General features: G+C 36.0%; 1 protein-coding gene across 1 annotated transcript in view; it reads right to left on the reverse strand.

The window, feature by feature from the left end:
• The window catches only part of LOC106666990, a 72,740-nt gene that overhangs the window by 20,322 nt on the left and 32,965 nt on the right, over positions 1–19,453 (reverse strand). Inside the window, exons 2-3 of the mRNA XM_024230310.1 lie at positions 16,179–16,266; positions 101–233 (exon numbers count right to left, since the gene is read on the reverse strand). Of these exons, the coding sequence (XP_024086078.1) occupies positions 101–233; positions 16,179–16,266 (221 nt within the window). The remainder of the gene's footprint in view (positions 1–100; positions 234–16,178; positions 16,267–19,453) is intronic.

The following is a 19,453-nucleotide window of genomic DNA, read 5'->3' on the forward strand; positions in this document are numbered from 1 at the left end:
CCAGAAACAACCTTGTCTCATGAACAGAAAAAATGTACTTTTTCACTAGGAAACGAAAGACCTCATACAATCAGACAAAGGAGATGATAATGAAACTTACAAGTTGTTAGTTGGGAAGGTCTACCACATCTCTCCGTAACCGTAGTACTCTCCGGACCTGGCCCCATCTGAATATCACCTTTTCTTAGCAATGAAGTATCAAAGCGCAATCGGGATTCAATGATCGCCAACACCTGGAAAATGAGATGAGTTTATTTATTTTTTTAATTACCAGGTCTCAAACATGTATAAGAAGGGCATAACTAGGCTAGTAACTAAACTTACTTGCCAATAGATACTACTTCATCGAATAAAATATTTCTAAACTAATTTTAATTGTGACAATTTTTAAACCCTCCGAACCTTTCTGGTTACCTCCAATTTTCTGGTATTGTTGTACAAACCAAAATGGAGTCTGTAGGAAAACTAAAATGACCAAAAATGATGAAAGTAATATATTAGTTTAATAGGTTTTGCTCGCACGTTCTCAGTTTTGCGTCGCTAATTTCGACATTTCGCCATCTTCACATCATATCCGCATGTTTTCCTCGCCCCCTTTTTTGTAGCTTTTGAAGCAAGACCTTATTTAATTGAATATTGCAATAAATGATAATACTTATGTATAGGATAATTGTTCCAATTAAAACTACTAAATTTAAAGGATCAATCAAAAAGTAATATATTTTCTATACAACTAAATGAATGTAAAAAATATCAGTTTCAGTATGATCAACATTCCGTTATAGGTTATATAATATATCAATCCTATATTTTCCTAAGAGAACTGGATAAAATAATTTAGCATCAAAGTATGTAGAAATTTTTGTTAATATTTAATTGAGATTTTGATAGGGGATTGATTTTTTTTTTAAATAAGTGAAAAATACGGTTCACATTATCTGTTATTATCCAAGGCGTTATTATTGAAACTTCTGAGGAACCGACAGATCCACGACCTACATTTTCCCTCGGCTGGCAAAATATGATCGAACGTTATCGCACTGACCCAGATTCTCAGCCCTCGTCGATATAGAGGTTCTTATAAATAATAAGACCAGAGATAAACTGTTTAACTGTCCATTTTCATCTTTAAGTTGAAAAAAACAAACATTTACTACATAGTTAATCGCGTGTTTTGTCTAAAATCGTGCCTGAAACTTTGAAGTTAAACTTCGTTGGGTCCGTTTGTTTCCTATATGTGGAACGAAAATTGCAAAATTATTTACAAATAATGACACCTCTAATTAGCATTACCTTAGAATGTAGACTGGGAATAGAACTCAATTAAATGGTACTGCAAAATTGCTGTAAAATAAATAATTGAACGAGTTTTGTACCAACATTTATAATTTAATACCCTCAAAGACAAAAAAAAAAACTGGGCACTTGCATTTATTTGTTTATTTTCCGTAATACTTATGCATAAAGATAAGATTAAAAATAAAGACAATCAAATTTGATCACATTTTAAGTCGAGAAGATCTCGCCCGGGCAGATGCTTTGGCCAACGACGGATTTAGTAGCTATCATCCCGTTAATTAGCTTAAATCTTGAGGGTGCCACGTTCTACCATCCATGATGGTGTACAGCGGTTTAGGGCCACCGGAAGTCTCGTTCGAAGAGAAGGTAGTGGTCGACTGCGGTGTACCGCACTCTGAACCGACAGTTAACGGCTTCGATGATAGGTAGTCAACTCCAAACGGTTCAAATGTAACGCTGAGTTTCTAAGAGTAATCAGATAGTTTCGTGAGAATAGCCTAGTCTCTAGACGTCCCAATCCAGGTTCTCTCCTACTGGAGAGGCATCGAGAGGCGACTATTCGCAAATCTATCTCGCTTGGACACTTGAACATTGGACATATGCTTTGGCTAACGACGGACGCAGCGTTTCTCAAATAGCCCAAGTCCTGGGTGTGTCGCGTTCTACCATCCACGATGGTCTTCAGCGGTTCAGAACCACCGGAAGTCTCGGTCTAAAGTAGTGATCGAACGCGATTGTACGACTCCTAGAGACGGTCCTTTTATTGCTCTTACCTCACTACGGAACAGACTTTTAAGCTTTGTTGATAGGTAGTCAAGTCAAGGTTGAGCTTTAAAACCTAAACATAAGAAGGATTCGTGAGAATAGTCTATTCTCTAGACGTCCCACATCAGGCGACTACTCACAAAATAACATCAAATTTGGTCACTTGAACAATGGGGGGGGCTGTTCTCTTCACAGATAAGTGACGGTGTGGTTTGTGGTAAACTGATTCAGAAGATCTGGTGCAGAAGAGTTTTGCTTGTAGTCAGCTGAAGTAAGGATGAGCTTTAAAACATAAACATAAAAAGGATTCGTGATAGTCTACTCTCTAGACGTCCCACATCAGGTTTTCCACTACCGGAGAGGCATCGAGTAGAAGGGCGGCTATTCGTAAATTAGCATCTTGGACACTTGAACAGGATCTTCACAAATGATTGTCGGTTTCGTTTGTGGCAAACAAATGATCATTTGATGATGGAGAACATGTGTCATGCGTCAATCAGTTACGGTATGGGCTGGAAGCAACGGTTTGGTTTGTGGCAATAGATTACTGGGACCGTGTGCCGAGAAGAAATAAAGAATGCTTTGCTTCATATGTCATGCCTGTGTCACAGTCTTTTCAAAGAAGGTCAGTTATGGTATGTGGTGTAATCAACATATACCAAATCGATTATCATGCACAATGGATCTTTGACCGCACTAAAGTACATTTGAGGAAATTCTTCTGAAAGCTGAGGGCCCATTCGCTCCATTTATTGGGGTAACTTCGGGTTAATGCATGATAATGCTCGATCGAGTTGTCACCCATTACATGGAGGATATAGTGGTCAACAGGTTCTCCTGACATGTACCCTATAGAACAATTATGGACGTCATAAAGAGAAAAATCGCAAAGGGTCACAAATATCGTTATGAGATTCCTTTCAGTTTCGACATTCAATTTTGCTTTAATTAAGAGAATTGATTAACGTAATAATTAATCCTGACAGTAATTAAACTCTCTTAAAATATTTAAAACAGGTGTGGCGTGCGCCGTGAAATGCAAGGTTGCGCATTTTCATGTACACTGGAGAATTTACACGTTGAAACGGTATGCTATTTAGTAGGCGTTTGGGGGTGATTCGATACGTTGCTGTCTACCTTATCTGCACTCTCTCTTGTATTTGTTGGAAAGATACTCGGAAATGAAACGACTCGGAAAAACAGTTGTGTGAAGCCCACGTTAAATTCTGGAGAGTAAGGAACAAACGAACGAGGAGGCTAAGGTCGGGACCCTCTGAGGATAAAAAGCATGTCGCAACACGATTAAAACTAAATGGAAGCGTCAGTGAGCCGGTTACTCTGCCGATCAAATTCCCACGCATCAAGAGCTCGGTCGATAGGTGGTGGCCTTCGAAGACCAAAATCGAAGAAGAGGGATCATAGGGATAGGGGATAGGGATAAAACAGGCGGCCACAAGGCCTTCTGCACCTCAACCTGAATCTACTATACTCCCCTGTTTTTTATAACTCACTGGCCAGCTTCAGAATGTTCATGAGCCTCCATAGCTTTGCCAGCGGCTCTTTAGTGAAGGATCTTGCTTGTGGTTTTTCTTGGCCTAGTTGCAAGAACCTGCACCTACATAGACCTTCACAGAAACATAAAATGTGTTCTGCGGTCTTCTTCTTTTCCTTACAGTATTTAAACAGTGATTCTTCTGTCTGTACTCGTATCCAGTGAATGTGCTTTCTTTAGTGGCAATGTCCTGTCAGGAGTTCAACCAGAATCCAGGCTCGGGTGAGGATGCCATCCACTAATTCCTTTGTAAGTTTGGCGGATGGCCCTTCTATGAATCTCTTCCCGTATTGTTCTACCAGGTTTTGGACTCATTAAGGATCCATTTTAAGATGTATCCTCTTTGGTGGCAGGATGCTAAGCCACAGTAGGGTTCAGGACCCAGAGAGTCCATGTTCGCCCCGTCTTTGGCCGACATTCAAACTTTTAGCCTCTATGCCCCGAGTACCAAGGGACACATGCCAAGGTTCGGTCATTAGTGTCACTGACTTTGGTCAGGGCCTTCATGCAGTTCCAAACACTATTCGCTTTCACCTCGCTCGAGGCTAGGCCCTTTAGTGCTGCCTGACTGCCAGAGAAGATGGCTATCTTCGAGGAATGTATTCCTAGCGATTTTATTTCCCTGGCGCAGTATTCAATCGATTTCAGAATGGAAAACTGTACCATATTTACATAGGTTTATCGTCATTTCGGTCTTTGGGTCCTTCCCAAAGACTCCAGCTCCCGTGCCCTCGTCATTTTTGGAGCCGTCAGTGTACCAGTAAGAATTTGCCAAGAGGGATCATACTTCACTAAGAATCGGCCACGCCAGGTTTTTTTTGTTCAAAGCCTTAGGTTCAATAAAGAAATTTGGAAAGTGAAAGGGCAGCGTCCAGTGGCATCCAGAGTGTCCCAACTGCAGAAGATAATCATCCTAACCCGACAAAAAATGCGTTGTCAACACACTTGCACTTAATTTTGTGCCAAAGTCGCGTATGTCTCGGCATGTAGAGAAAGTCGATGTTTCACATAATTTAGCTCAACTTAGGGAGCGTGTAGGAACGCAATCCGATATTAGAATTGTGCGTGATAACGGCAGCGTGTATTTAAGCCCTCTGTTACGATTTTTAGACGAAACAGGTCTGCTTTATTGTACATAGTACTTGATATATTGTGTTCTGAGATGGAATGTATTTATTGAGTGTGTAGTGTGAGAGTGACGATGATGAAGATTTGAGAACCACATCGATTCTAAATTAGATTATAATAATAATAGAAATAAATAAACACCTCACTTCGCGTAAAACAATTGGCATTCGCTTACATTCTTTCCTTTCCCTGACAACTCTAGGCCAAGTCGCTCCTCAGCATAATTTCTTCATTTCCTCATTCCAATTATACTTCGGCCGTCTTCTACTACTGTTTTGTAATAATACACTTTGTTGTCCGTTGGATTATCCCTTTATTCCATCCTTCATCACCTCTTATTATATGATTATCCGGTTTATTTTAATTATTCGTTTAACTATATCTATAAAGCCGGTTTGATTTCTTACCCATGTGTTCCTCTTGCAGTTTCTCGTCGATATTCCCAAAATTTGATTCCTTTCCACGTTTTTGATCCTAGTTCTCTTGTTTGGATTGTTCTGCTATCATCCAAGTCTCGCAGCCAAAGATCAGTAGAGGAAGAACCATTCTGTCCCATAGTTCATAGTTGGGATCTCGAAGTTTATGTTGTTTAGCATTTTTTCCACCCTAAAGTCCACCTTCGGATTATTTCACTATACTGGCCAAAGATATGTTATGCCCGAGCATGATTTGTTCCTCAACTTGTGCAATGGTAACACCCTTTAGGCTCAGATGTTCCGGCTGACAGTTTGTTGACATAACCTGGCACTTTGTGGGGTTCATAACGAGTCCTGCCAAAGCGCTTTTTTGATCAGGTTTTCGGCCATTTGTTTCAGCTCCTGGTTACTTTTTTTAATTAGCACTATATCGTCGGCAAATTCTAGATGATTTAACCATAGCAATTAGAATATTTATTAACTTATTCACTTGGTCACTTTCATCTGTTTTTAAAAACCTTATTAATACCTTCATTTAAATCTGGTTCAAAAGGTTATTAACCATAGGCCTATCTCATTAACTTTAACATTATCCAAAATTCAAGAAAAAAAACAATTAAAAATAGATTTGTGTGTTTCTTAGTGACCTGTTGTTTCATAATTTGTTGAAATCTTGAGGATCGGTCAAGACACCCATAACACTTTCATACCAAACCAATACGACACCGCAAGATAGCAGGACACTTGATGCCCTGAAGATGACCCGAATAAAGGTCGAAACGTCGGCAACAAAATCAAAAAGGTGTTTGTTTAAACTACATCATTCTTGACCGATCCTCACGACTTCAACAAATTATAAAAATATTTGATTAGATTATTGGACTTCTTGATTGAAAATAGAATAATTTCTCGAAAATAGTATGGTTTTCCTGCGGGCAGATCCACTGAGCAGGCTTTGCTTGATGTTACTAATTTGATTTCACAAGAAATTAATAAAGGTAATTGAGTTATTGGATTGTTTCTGGACGTCAAAAAGACTTTCGACTCTGTTGACCATAAGATGACGCCCAAAAAGACGTAAGTGTTTTGGAATTTATGCCCAATTTTGTTTCTTTTATATATGTTAATGATTTTTTGAAAATCAAATTCTCTGGAAAAATACTTAGTCCTGCAGATGATACTTGTATCATTTTCTCAGGTGATAATTTAATTAACATTATAAATAATGATGTGAAAATTATTAATTTTTGGCTAAGCTCAAGCTTTGTACTTTTAAACTCAAAAAATGTAATGTATTGCACTTTTCATTAAAAGAGTTAATAAATACTAATAAATTAAAATTTGCTTTTCATACTTGTGATGATAATGATCAGTGTTCTAGCTTGCCCTATCTCTTTTGGTTATATTGTTCCATATCTTGATCTTGGTGAACATTGGTCTCAAATTTGAGATTAAATTTACATATTGATTCTTTAGTCTCCAATCTGAGAAAGCTCTTTTATAAATTTAGAATTTTTTACGTAATTTTATGAAAACTGAACACTTAAGGACAACATATTTTTCTCTTACACAAACCATAATAGATTATGGTATTGTTTCCTGGGGGACGGTACTAATAAACACACGGTACACTAAGACTTTGGATGTAACTATAAACTCTCTTTTATTTTACGTAAGCCATTTAGTTATAATACGAAAAAAATTATGCACCGATTTTATCAATTCAACTCCGAATCAACTCCAAAACTTAGTTAAATGTTCATGTCTGTACATGCAGTTTAAAAAAGCAAAAACAATTTCAGTAAATATAAAACAAGATACAATTTATTGGCTAAATCACATTTTTACAATGTAAAGACTACGCAATAATATAAATATTCATTAAATATGCCACTTCGTTTTTTATAAAGGGAGGATCATATTCAAAATTTCAAAAACTACAAAGAAGGCAAAAAATTTTAAATTGTAGATAAGTGTGGTGTTTAGTGACCGTTAATTAATGAGATTATTTTATAGTTTTGTGTGATGTGATGATGTCAAGACGACTCCCAATAATGACCCTTCTACACAGAGAACAAACTATTTGAGTGAGTACAAATACTTTGAATGAGACTAAAATTTCTATCATTGAATAAATTCATTTTTTCACATCCTACATGTATTTGTATAATTTAAAAAATGCTTATAAATCCCAGGCCCTGAAGATGATGTCAATAAAGCTCGAAACGTTAGCACGATAAAGAAAATGTTTTTCTAAAACCTACGTCACACCAGACCGCATCTCACGATCTTCAAATACTCTCATTGTAGTTAAGATATTTTACAGCCAAAATTTGATTTGGTTGATGTTTTTGTCATACTGCACTTTTATTCTGTTTTTTTTTCTTTTTCATTATCCTTTTGTAAATATATATTTTGTTTCTTTCTCTGAGAATCTACAAAACAACTCTTTCTGCTAGTACAAGCTTTGCTACAACTTGCAACTGCTGCAAAAAAATATAATTTTTTGTTGTAAAGTTAAATGTAATGTACATTCTTGCAAATAAAGATTTATTATTATTAATATAATATGTGTGAATGGTGATGGAGGGACATTCATACGTTCACCGCCCTACTTGAGAGAATGGTATGTGAATAGGAAAGAATCTATTTAAGAATTAATGAGAGTGTGGGTTACCTAGGTTTAAAAATGACATGCATTGCGGCAGAAATAATCTAATTGTTATGTAAGCTAATTTATGGTATGGATAAGAGCGAGATCTGACCCCAGACTGCCAAAACTCAAAGTAGGTGACTCTAGCGGCAAGCCATAAGCTCAATTTTGTACATATGTTTGTGTGTTTTTCTGGTGTTGAGCTAGTATAAATCAATCAATTTCCTATAGTTAGCTTTACAACAGCATAATTGATTTTTTGAGATAATAACTTTGCCGTATTATTAAATGTATTTAACCGAAAAGTAACACCATTTTACATTTTTGTTGTTTTGAATAAACGTATACTGTATAACTTTAGGAATTCGTCATTATGCTAATCAAATAAACCAAACATTGTATCACTTTTTTCGATTTTTGTTTTGTTGGTTCAATGTAGAAAACAAATCACATTCAGGGTTAAACAAGTATATCGAACCGGTTTATGGTCGTCGTGATGGAGAATTATGAAAACAAAATTAACGTAAACTAGTTTCACCAATAAGGGCCATTAGAACAAGTGGGCAATTAATTATAACCATTGATTTCAGACGGTTCTGTTCAACGTGGAAACGTTACTCGTATACATAATAATTGTAAAAAGTGAAGTTACTGATTTTTAGTGTTAACAATGAATCATATAAAAAATTTGAAAAAGATGGGTTGGTGTGAGGGGAGGGAGAGAGAGAGAGAGAGAGAGAGAGAGAGAGAGAGAGAGAGAGAGAGAGAGAGAGAGAGAGAGNCTTTCAAAATCGATAAAAAGCGAAATTACTCTGAAATGGTTGAGAATCGGACCATGGTCAATATGAACTTTTTTGTTCATTTTAGGGTCAAGAATCTACTGGTGAAGTTTGTAGCACGAGTAGCAATTCACCCTGTATAACCATAGAACTAGCGGAACTGAGCATCAATTTCAAAAGTCACAACGAACGCAAATATTTAATATTTATTAATTTATTTGTTTATGTAAGGTTTTGGTTGAAATGAAAAAGTTACTGTCGCGAACGGGATTCGACCCCACGACCATCGGCTCAATACGCCCCTGCTCTATCTACTTGAACTGTCGTGACTTCGAACCACTCATGGGAAAAAGGAGGGAAAATTCGAAAGGTTGTCAGTTGAGATGGGGAGATGGTGTCCGAGTGGACAACCTTTCGATTTTTCCCTCCTTTTTGCCAAGAGATATATATATTTAATAAGCAAAACGAAGTATAACTTCACAAACAGCTCCACGTGGCCACTTTATATGTATATTTTCTATTTTGCCCCTAAGCCGTTCATGGTCAAGGACGATTTCGTACTTGTTATTAAACGATAGTTAAAACTTTACAGCTCGGAAATGATTCGTTTTAATTATAAATGAAATCATTCCGAAGGAAAATTAATCAGTAATGCCAAGGGAAACAAATATTTCTGTATTCGTTAAAATTTATTTATTTACCTTCTTTTACTGTCATTTACAACTTGAATACAATTTGAAAAAGTGGTTCTGCTCATTACTTTTCATATTAATTTACTTTTTCAAAATATTAATTAAACTTGTCATGTAGATAATAATAGATTTGACAGTAATGATCAAAGCAGAAAGAATTTTAAAAAAAGGAGAAAAGTTTAACTATCACTGGTAGATTTCCTCGTAGTTTATAAATAAAAATGGGGTGGGAACTCTCTAAACTCTTCAAAAAATTTTAAATTATCAAAACCATTTTTTATAAAGTTGAATCGTTTCTGTTGGCGTAAAGAAGTTTATAAGTAGAACTTGAAATTTACTTCTTACCCCTTCTTAAAAATTGGCCGATTTTGAAGGTATTCATTTTTTAAATTTTTAAATTTTTTCCATTTTTAAGTAAAACGAAGTATATGTTCATTAAAGCTCTCCGTGGCCATGTTATTTGTCGCCGAGAATCGAATTCCCAGATTAAACGACATTTGAAAAATGGTAAAAAGGAGGTAAAATTCGAAAGGTAAATTGAGATGGGGAGTTGGTGTCCGAGTGGATCGAAGTCACGATAGCTCAAGTGGGAAGAGCAGGGGCGTACTGAGCAGAATGTCGTGGGTTCGAACCCCGCTCGTGGCACAAACCTTTTCATTTCAATCAAAACCTTACATAAATAGATTAATTAATTGAAAGAAGTAATTTGATCAATCAGACCACTAAATATAATGGATATAATATTTATGTTTATATACATATAGTAAATCAATCTGACTGCTTATAAAATTATCGTTCAATGGATTTAGTTTTGGATTTGGATTATAAGTTCAAATCTGCACATGTACAGAATTGAGCCTATCATTTCTTGCAGTATAATAATGCATCACAATAAATTGCAGGCAGGCCTCGAAAATCACCCAACACAGTTGGCTGTTCAGGGTCAGAACTCGGTTTAATCCGTCTAGGCACCGAGGGGCTAACAACAGCTAACTTCCTAAATCCATTCACACCAATAAATACATTCACTCGCAATACACGGAAAGAACACAATATAGCTTCTAAGTAATATACTGTGAGCTGTAAAACTGTCCCGTTTCCTCCAAAAATCGGAACAGGAGAACCCAAATAATCGCTGATTGCCGAAGCAAGATTTTCATATGAGCAATCCTTAGGTGTGACAAATCGAGCAGCCATTCTCTATATGCCGGACATACTACCTACTTTGGCCCGAAAGTAAGTGCCGCACGGCCTATTCTTAATCGGACGAGGATGTCTCTTCTACATATCAGGCCCTCGGAGAGTCACCTATCGATATGATCCTTGAGATTGTTCAATATTGTAGTCAGACGTTGAATAAATATGGTTAATAAAATGATCGAACGATTGAAAACAATCCAGAGGATTTTTTTTAGCAGCTCGAATATAGATCACATTTAATAAATTCCAAAGTGACATGAAAGGGTGAAACCAATACAAACCGGATTAAGGCGTTATAATTGAAGGTTATGTAAGACTTGGAAGTCTAAACCGAGTTAGAGACGCCAATTAAATTATTTTTATACACCTTAAAAGTTATTACGTCTTGTCCAATCAATCATATCCATATTTTCACGGAATGTACACTAATCAAGTAAATCCGTGTTCATTCCTATGATTAATATAAATAAAGCTCGGAAATTCCAGGAGTGCACGAATTTTTTTCTTAAAAGTAAATTAAGGAATTTCATGATTAAGGAACTTGCAAGTTCCGTGTTTTATTTCCTGCAGTATATTTTCTCATTCCTTTAGAAGCACTTAGTTTATTTTTTGTTCTTCATGATAAGTAGCTATTAGTGTGAAAGTTGAAGCAGTTTATTTTGTTATCTTGTCTGCCATCTGATTCCGTTTTTGCCGAAGCAAGATCAATGAAAACTGTGTACATATAAATGTACGTATGGGTGTACACTATAAAGGCAAAAATTCCAGAACCGGTTCTCTGAAAATTTTACAATTTGATGATTTGGAGATCGTGAGATCAGATCTGGTGTGATGTAGGTTTTAGAAAAAACATTTTCTTTACCGTGTCAACGTTTCGATCTTTATTGAGATCATCTTCAGGGCTCAAAGTGTTTGTTTTCCGTGTCATTCTTGTCTGTCGTCTTGAGAGTGCCCCGTTCTTCTCATGTCGAAATTTTTGATGTTTAGTACCGTTAGTTAATGATTATTTGGAGCTCGTGAGATCACCAGACCGCATCTCACGATGTCCAAATAATCATTAACTAACGGTCACTAAGCATCACACAATACAATTTTTATTATTAATGGCAGGGGAGTTTAAAAAGAGAGTCCCTCAAACATAAGGACATCAGCCAAGACATCAACTTTCGAGCTAGGTAGCCAAAGGATCTCTGTCACATGCTCACAAGGAGGTCCTGTTGAATTAAAACGCTGGAACCTTTCAATTTGAATCACTCTTTGAGGATCTCCACCTTTTCTGCGTGAATGCAAATGAGACTAGCAGAGTTTTGGACGAGGTCTGTTATTTTTCCCCAAGGTTGATACAGAGATGTTCCTTCCATCCTGGTCAGCCAAAACTTCCTGATTGAAATTACAAATCATATTCACCAAGTATAAGAATAATTCACCACCCTCAGTGTAAGGAATGGCATTAAAAATTAATCCATTTATGTTTGTGTGGTCAATTGATTGTCAAGTTACTTTTTTGCCATTTTTCAAATGTCGTGTAATCAGGATTGGATTCTCAGCGACTTATGAAGTGGCCACGGGGAGATGTTAGTGAAGTGATACTTCTTTTACTTATTAAATATTAACCCATTTATGTTTTTGTGGTCAATTGACCAAGTTACTTCTTTCAATTAATTATAATTTTTATGTAAGGCCTTGGTTGAGACAAGTCGCTGAATCCAATACTGATTACACGACATTTGAAAATGGCAAAAAGAGGGAAAATTCGAACGGTTGTAGGTCGAGATGGAGAGTTGGTGTCCGAGAGGATCGAAGTCACGTTAGTCAGCGCCGTATTTAGCCGAAGGTCGAGGGTTCGAATCCCGCTCGTGGCAGTGACTTTTTTATCTCAACCAAGAATTTAAAAATTAAGTTAAAACGACGAGTCTTGACGTCAAGTTCGATCATATCCTGCAGTTTCACAGTGATGAGCCCTAAAGCCTTTATATCCTCTCCCAATTGAGATTTTCTTCCCGAAGGACTGTCTTCTCTCATAGAAATGGTAAATGATGGAGTGAGTGTGGTGTTCAATACTTTTTAAAAAGATAGTTCCTACTCACAGTAAGTTGTTTTGCAACGATCCGGATTTCGAGCCTTTTAGCTCATCATCAGGTTGAAGGACTTCTACAACCACGTCTCTCGACATGAATTGCCAAAGTGAAACCGCTGATACCTCCGCCAACGCGACGTTCCAATTATCAGCTGAATTTTTTTAATGACGCTCAATTTGAACGTGCGAAACGCGGAAATTATAGCACAAATAAATATTAGAATAATAAATACTTAATATTACTATAAATTACTATAAAAATAATAACAATTAAAATAATTAGTTTAATTATTTGGATGTTTGATATTATTTATGTACATATTTAAAATGGGAGGTAGATCAAAATCTGTTATATTATTAATGCATTTATCAGTATGTTCAATTTTACATTTTTTATGTACATAAATAATATCAAACATCCAAATAATTAAACTAATTATTTTAATTGTTATTATTTTTATAGTAATTTATACGTCGCGTTGGCGGAGGTATCAGCGGTTTCACTTTGGCAATTCATGTCGAGAGACGTGGTTGTAGAAGTCCTTCAACCTGATGATGAGCTAAAAGGCTCGAAATCCGGATCGTTGCAAAACAACTTACTGTGAGTAGGAACTATCCTTTTAAAAAGTATTGTCTTCTCTCATGTGATCTTTTGAAGCATCTCAGAGCAATTTATTTTCAAACAATTTTGACGACCCCGTAAGATCGGATTTAAATGAGCAATTGATTCAAGTTCTGGTTCGGACATTTCTATTTTACCTTTATCAGGAAGCGAGGGCGCTGTCTTAACAATCGGAGATTCCTGTCCTGACGATCTTGACCTTTTACTGGAATTACAGCCTGTTTGGTTTGATTTGGGGGTGGTAGGAAAAAAGGCCTGAATTTTAAGAGACATACAAAAAATATTAAAAAACTACCTACCTTACTACTATAAAAAACACTACCTACCTTACTACTACTACCTTACTCGCTCACTTTGACCAGGGTCCAAAGAAGCTTTACTGGCTCCAAGGCGACCAACGTCCCCACTTCCTTGTAGAGACTCTTTTTTTTATTTTTATTTTTTTATATTTATTCTATATGCTTCATACAAAATATTACATATAATGCAATAACCATAAATATAAAATATATAAAATGTANTCTTTATATTGCAATGGTCTATCATATGTTGTGCCTTGAAGCTCAACATTACCATTATTCACTATTTCATTATTTTCGTGGTCCGCTTAACCAATTAATACAAGACAATTAATTAAGGTTTTTAGTTGAGATGAAAAAAGTTAATGGCACGAGAGGGATTGACCTTCGGCTAGATACGCCGCTGCTCTACCACCTGAGCTATCGTGACCTCGATCCACTCGGACATCAACTCCCCATCTCAACTCATAAAGTGGGGTAATTCACTATTTCGTGTAATATTTTAAGTTGAGCTATCTTCCTCTATTCCTATTCGTATAGGCATTATATTCGCAACAATGCAAGCCGCTTTATATGAAATGGTATGATACCCTTAATCATCCTTATTGCCATGATTCTTTGCACTCACTGCAGTTTTGCCATTATTTTCTTATTATTTGTAACTGAATCAGCCCACCCAGGAGAAGCATAGGCAATTCTCGGAACCACTGCACCATCATACATCAATCTAAGGCCCTCGGAGTTTAGTCCCCAACTTACTTTTGCTGATTTTGAAAGAGCATTGACTAACTTAATAGTATCGTCAGTTTTCTCTTGTATATAAGAATCCCAAGTTAATTTACTATTAAAAATAACTCCTAAATATTTAAGCTGTGTAACTATCTCAAGTTTCTTACTATATAAATAAATATTAATATTACCTGGCCTTCTTTTTTTAGTTATTAGGAGAGCTTGTGATTTGGACTCATTACACTTTATTTTCTTTGATTTATCCCATAAGTTTATCCTAGTCAATGCCTTGTTTGAATATCACAAGGAACTCTCGCATGCACCATCAATAAATAATCGTCTGCAAATGCAACCGCGTCACAGTTATCAGGCAACTCTTCCTTTAATAATGAGTTGTAGAGCACAATCCAAAAACCAGGTCCACATGCTGATCCTTGTGGGCAACCCTTTGTGACATTAATAATACTTTTCTCGTTATTTCTCACCATAGATGCACTTCGGTATGAAAATAGCTTTATGACAATTTGACCAGACTTTTTGGACAATTATATTGCTTCAGTTGCCACATTATAGCTGGCCACCATGCAGCATTGAAGGCCCCTTCCACGTCCAGTGATATGAGCAAAATCATTTCTCCAGAATCGAAGAAGCTTATAATCTTTATCTGCCATAATCGCATCAATTGTCTTTTGAGGCCTGAACCCATAGTGCTTGTGGCTAAGTAAATCTTTTGAATTCATGTTGAACATTATTCTATCAATCAAGATTTTCTTCAGAAAAAATTAATTGAAAGAGTTAATTATTACGTGTGTGGTGTTTAGTGACCGTTAGTCAATGATTATTCGGAGATCGTGAGATGCGGTCTGGTGTGAATTAGGTTTTAGAAAAACATTTTCTTTACCGAGCCAACGTTTCGATCTTTATTGAGATCATCTTCAGGCCTCAAAGTGTTTGTTTTCCGTGTAGATGTGTCATTCTTGTGAGTCGTGTTGAAACGACTGTTTTGACGTCTGATTTTAGAGGTACATTGAATATAAAATTAGGAAAAATAACTCAACATCTTTACAAAACAATGAAAACTAGAATCAATTAGTTATTAAAGTATAATATTGTACTGACAATGATTCAATACTTTTATCAAGTTGTATAAAATCATGTTGTAGTCCATTGTAAAATTGAATCGTTATTGTTATGACTATAGCAACATTCCATTTCGCAGTAGATAACAGTCAGTGCCCTGTAATTTGCATGGTTGTTTGATTGTAGATTGTAGCCCTGGTGTTTTTTGTAATTAAGACCTATTAAACTGTTCTTACACTTGCTTACCGAACAACCTGCGTCATCCGGATTATTCGGTTATTGTTGTTTTTTGTCTCGGGTGGAAAAATACCAACAGATAATTCAATATTTTAAAAGTTTTTCAATGGCGGAAATACCATGGTGTGGGGTAACCCTAGTGATTCCGCTCATTTTTTCAAGGCTCTACTATTAAAAGATTATAAAGGTCAAAACGCAGACCTGTTCCTCGGTGGGTGTAATGGTCAGGATTACTGGTTTGACTCCTTCATGGGCAAAAAGTAGAATTAAAATATCTTTTTAATATGCCGCTGACCGAGCGTTACTTGTCGCGGAAAATTTCCGAAGCAGAAGTACACTTTGACATACTCAAATCTGTTAAAAACCGTTTGATCAAAGTTAACCTTTAAATTAATAAATTCGGCATGTAGTGAGCATAATGTACATATGATGGGCGACCTTCCAAGACTGATGTTCTCTCACAGAAAAGCGGTTTCTGACATTTAACATTAATAACTTCAACTCTGATATACGTCTAAAGAACAACCTGTTTTGTTTGTTCAATCCATTATTGGCTAAAGGTCAACTATAGAAAATAAAACCGTGAAATAATACAAGGTCGGCATTTTATGCCTTTACGAACTTCCACATTCAAGAAAGAAAAACGATACCTGCAACTTGTAAACTGTGAAAATCCTAATTCCATTCGGTTCTTCCAACATCAAAGACTTCAGGACCAATTCAGCTTCAGAAGAATTTCTGCAAAATATAAAAATATCTAAAAGCAAAATCTGCAATAGTGTTTTATTTTCAGTTAAAGAAAAGAACAATCTTGTCCGGTTCGCAGGTTGCTTGTTGATCATTGGCCAGCAACCGCTTAAGATTGAGAAATGACGAAACGCGTCTGACCGACGAGGGTACGAAGGCCAGGATGATATAAGACGATTAAACAGCGGAAAAATACATACAACCTGCAAAAAAAAAATTGAAAAATATTTCTGTTTTGATTCAAGACTATTCATAGAAAACAATCCCTACATTTCTTACACGAAGGTAATCAAAGTGAAATAATGGAGCCATTCGTGCCAGAAATAGTATTATTAAACAATTTCAAATTACAAATGTTTATTTTAACGTAAACTAAATTAAACTGGATCAGAAATGCATGAATTTTAACAAAATTTGTAAATTTTAATCAATCACAAAATGATTTTCCCGTGTTTTGTTGAATTTTATTTCAAACCATCATAAATAATTTTTATTAAACTCATATATAATCTCGTTTAATTTGGTTTACATTAATGTTGTAATTAATAAAACGATAAAAATACATATAGTTTGAAATAATAATAATATGGGAAGTTTAGTGGCCGACAAACAGGTGAGGCATCGCCGGTTCTCTGCGTGTTTTTGTGGTTGAGTGTCTCGATCTATTACTGCCTCTGGTTTTATAAGTCTCTTATTTGTACCTCAGATTTTGAACTGCGGCATAAAATGTACAATACGTGTGTATACATAATCACTAGACACAAATATAGAAGGATGGTGTTGAACACGCTACATTCTCGCTAATAAATTACTTTAACTCTAAAGACGTAACACACTCAACGCGCAATACTCGATATTCCTCGGGGATGGGTTAAGAGACCTCCTCTATCAAGCCAGCATATCACTTATTGATTATTTGGAGACCGTGAGATGCGGTCTGGTGTGGCGTAGGCTTAGAAATGTATCGTGCCAACGTTTCGATCTTTATTGAGATCATCTTCAGGGCGTGGGAAGTCTGATCACATTCACTCCCCCAGACTCGACATTTCTCGGTAGCAGTGTTAAACCCACTCCATTCTCGCTAGTAACTTACTTTTACTCTACAGACGTCACATACTCCCCCCTAACCTGATGATGAGCTGTAAGCTCGAAATTGGGATAATTGAAAACAACTTACTGTGAGTAGAAAAATATCTTTTTAAAAGTATTGAACACCCAACTCACTCCATCATTCCACTCCCCCCTAATACTCGATATTTCTCTGGGGGGGGGGCTAAGCGATCTCCTTCCATTCTCGCTAATATATTGCATTCATTCTAATAAATCGATCATTTGTCCCCGAGAATCGAATAGAATACACGATAATATATAATTTGAAAAATGGCAAAAAGGAGGTTAAATTCGAAAGGTTGGTTGAGATGGGAAGTTGGTGTCCGAGTGGATCGAAATCACCATAGCTCAAGTGGTAGAGCAACGGCATATTTAGCCGAAGGTCGTGGGTTCGAATCCCGCTCGTGACACTGACTTTTTCATTTCAACCAATACTTTACATAAAGTACATTTATTGTTACATTAATTGACGAAGATATTTGGTCAATCGGACCAGGAAATATAGTGAATTTAATTTTTAATATAAGTTTAGAAGAATACCGCAACGGAGAAATTAAAGCTAGAAATGTGTTTTTTTCATGGAATGTGCCCCAATCTTAAGCCCGATTTTATTTACACTCTATATCGTTACTGAAGTGAAACTAATAAGTGAATAGTTGATCTTAAATTTTGGACCTTTTAGACCGAATTGATGCCATCTTTGTAACCTAAAAGAAATTTAGAAAATGTTGAAAATAGTGAAACAGGCATTAGCCTAACAAGCTTTAGCTTCACATTCACAGAGGATATGTGCCGACGTCTCTGGTTCCTTCTAACAGAATAGCATGTTTCTGTCTCTCTCAACCTCCTTTAGATGGTAGTTAAAAGGGTAGTGACCAGTATAGAGGACTATAATTTTTCTATAATGTGGTTGAGAGGGTTGCTCCTTTTTTTAGCTATTTGGTCAACCCGTTCATTTCCTTTTAAATCGCCATCCCGGAACCCACTTTAACGTAATCTTGCTGTGTTTTACTCGAGCCATTGGGGAATTTAGCCACTCCCAGACAAGTTTGGAGTTGAAAGCCTACGCATTTAGTGCCATTATAGTCTGGCTCTCTGAGAGTAAATCCGTGCACCTTTCATATTTTTCTTTGCGAACACCTTCGCACAGAGTGGTATTGCACGGGCTTCAGTTTGAAAAATTATTGTGGTTAGTCCAAGGGGCTAGGGTATAGTTCGGCCCTTTTATCCCTACACCTACTCCCTGTTCTTTGATCCATGTTCCCTTCCTGAAACTTCGGGCCATTATTAGTTAGAATTGATTTTATTTATTTTCCTCTGTCTTTTATTTCTTTTTTGTTTTACTATTTTAAAAAATTGTTTTGCAATTCTGCTGGCTGATTAGTATCCAAGAATGTTTCCTTTGAGATATTTTGTTTTATTTTTTAAACATATTTTGTAATAAGCATTATCGCTGTTGTTATTATTAATTAAGTACAGTAAAAAAATCATAATATATTGTGTTTATTCATTTGAAAATAATTTACAATCATTTAGTTTCTTATTTCTCTGTAGGTAATAAATTGTAGCAAAATGAAAATATTTTTATTTATTTAAATATTATAAAAGACGATTTAACATTTCATCGTTCAACCTTATTTTAACAAATATTATTACTTGAAGTAAAGGTTTTTTTTAGTATTTTCTTCCCTTCTGCTGACTATTAAAGTAAGTCAGCATTTTTGAACTTCTTTAAGGAGGCGCATGCCCAAATAGAAACATCTCTATTTTTTGGTCTACCCACGAATTGCCCTGATTTACCTTGAAACAGGAAGGCCACCACTTTTCATTTACATATACTTCATGTGTGTTAGAAACCACTCGACATCGTCGTAGTGAAATAAATAAAAAACTTCTACGATTTTCAGAAATTTGCCTAATGACCGATTTCTATTTTAAGGGCAAATTGATATCTATTTGCGGTAATGATGAGCAAAATTAAACCGGTATTTTCTGACTATAATGATAGAGGGGGAAGGAACACGATTCCCGCGTGTTTATAAACACCTCGGAGTACAATTAAGTTAAA

Source organism: Cimex lectularius, unplaced genomic scaffold, assembly GCF_000648675.2.
Source record: "Cimex lectularius strain Harlan isolate CLEC.00 unplaced genomic scaffold, Clec_2.1 scaffold277, whole genome shotgun sequence".
Taxonomy (NCBI): Eukaryota; Metazoa; Arthropoda; class Insecta; order Hemiptera; family Cimicidae; genus Cimex; species Cimex lectularius.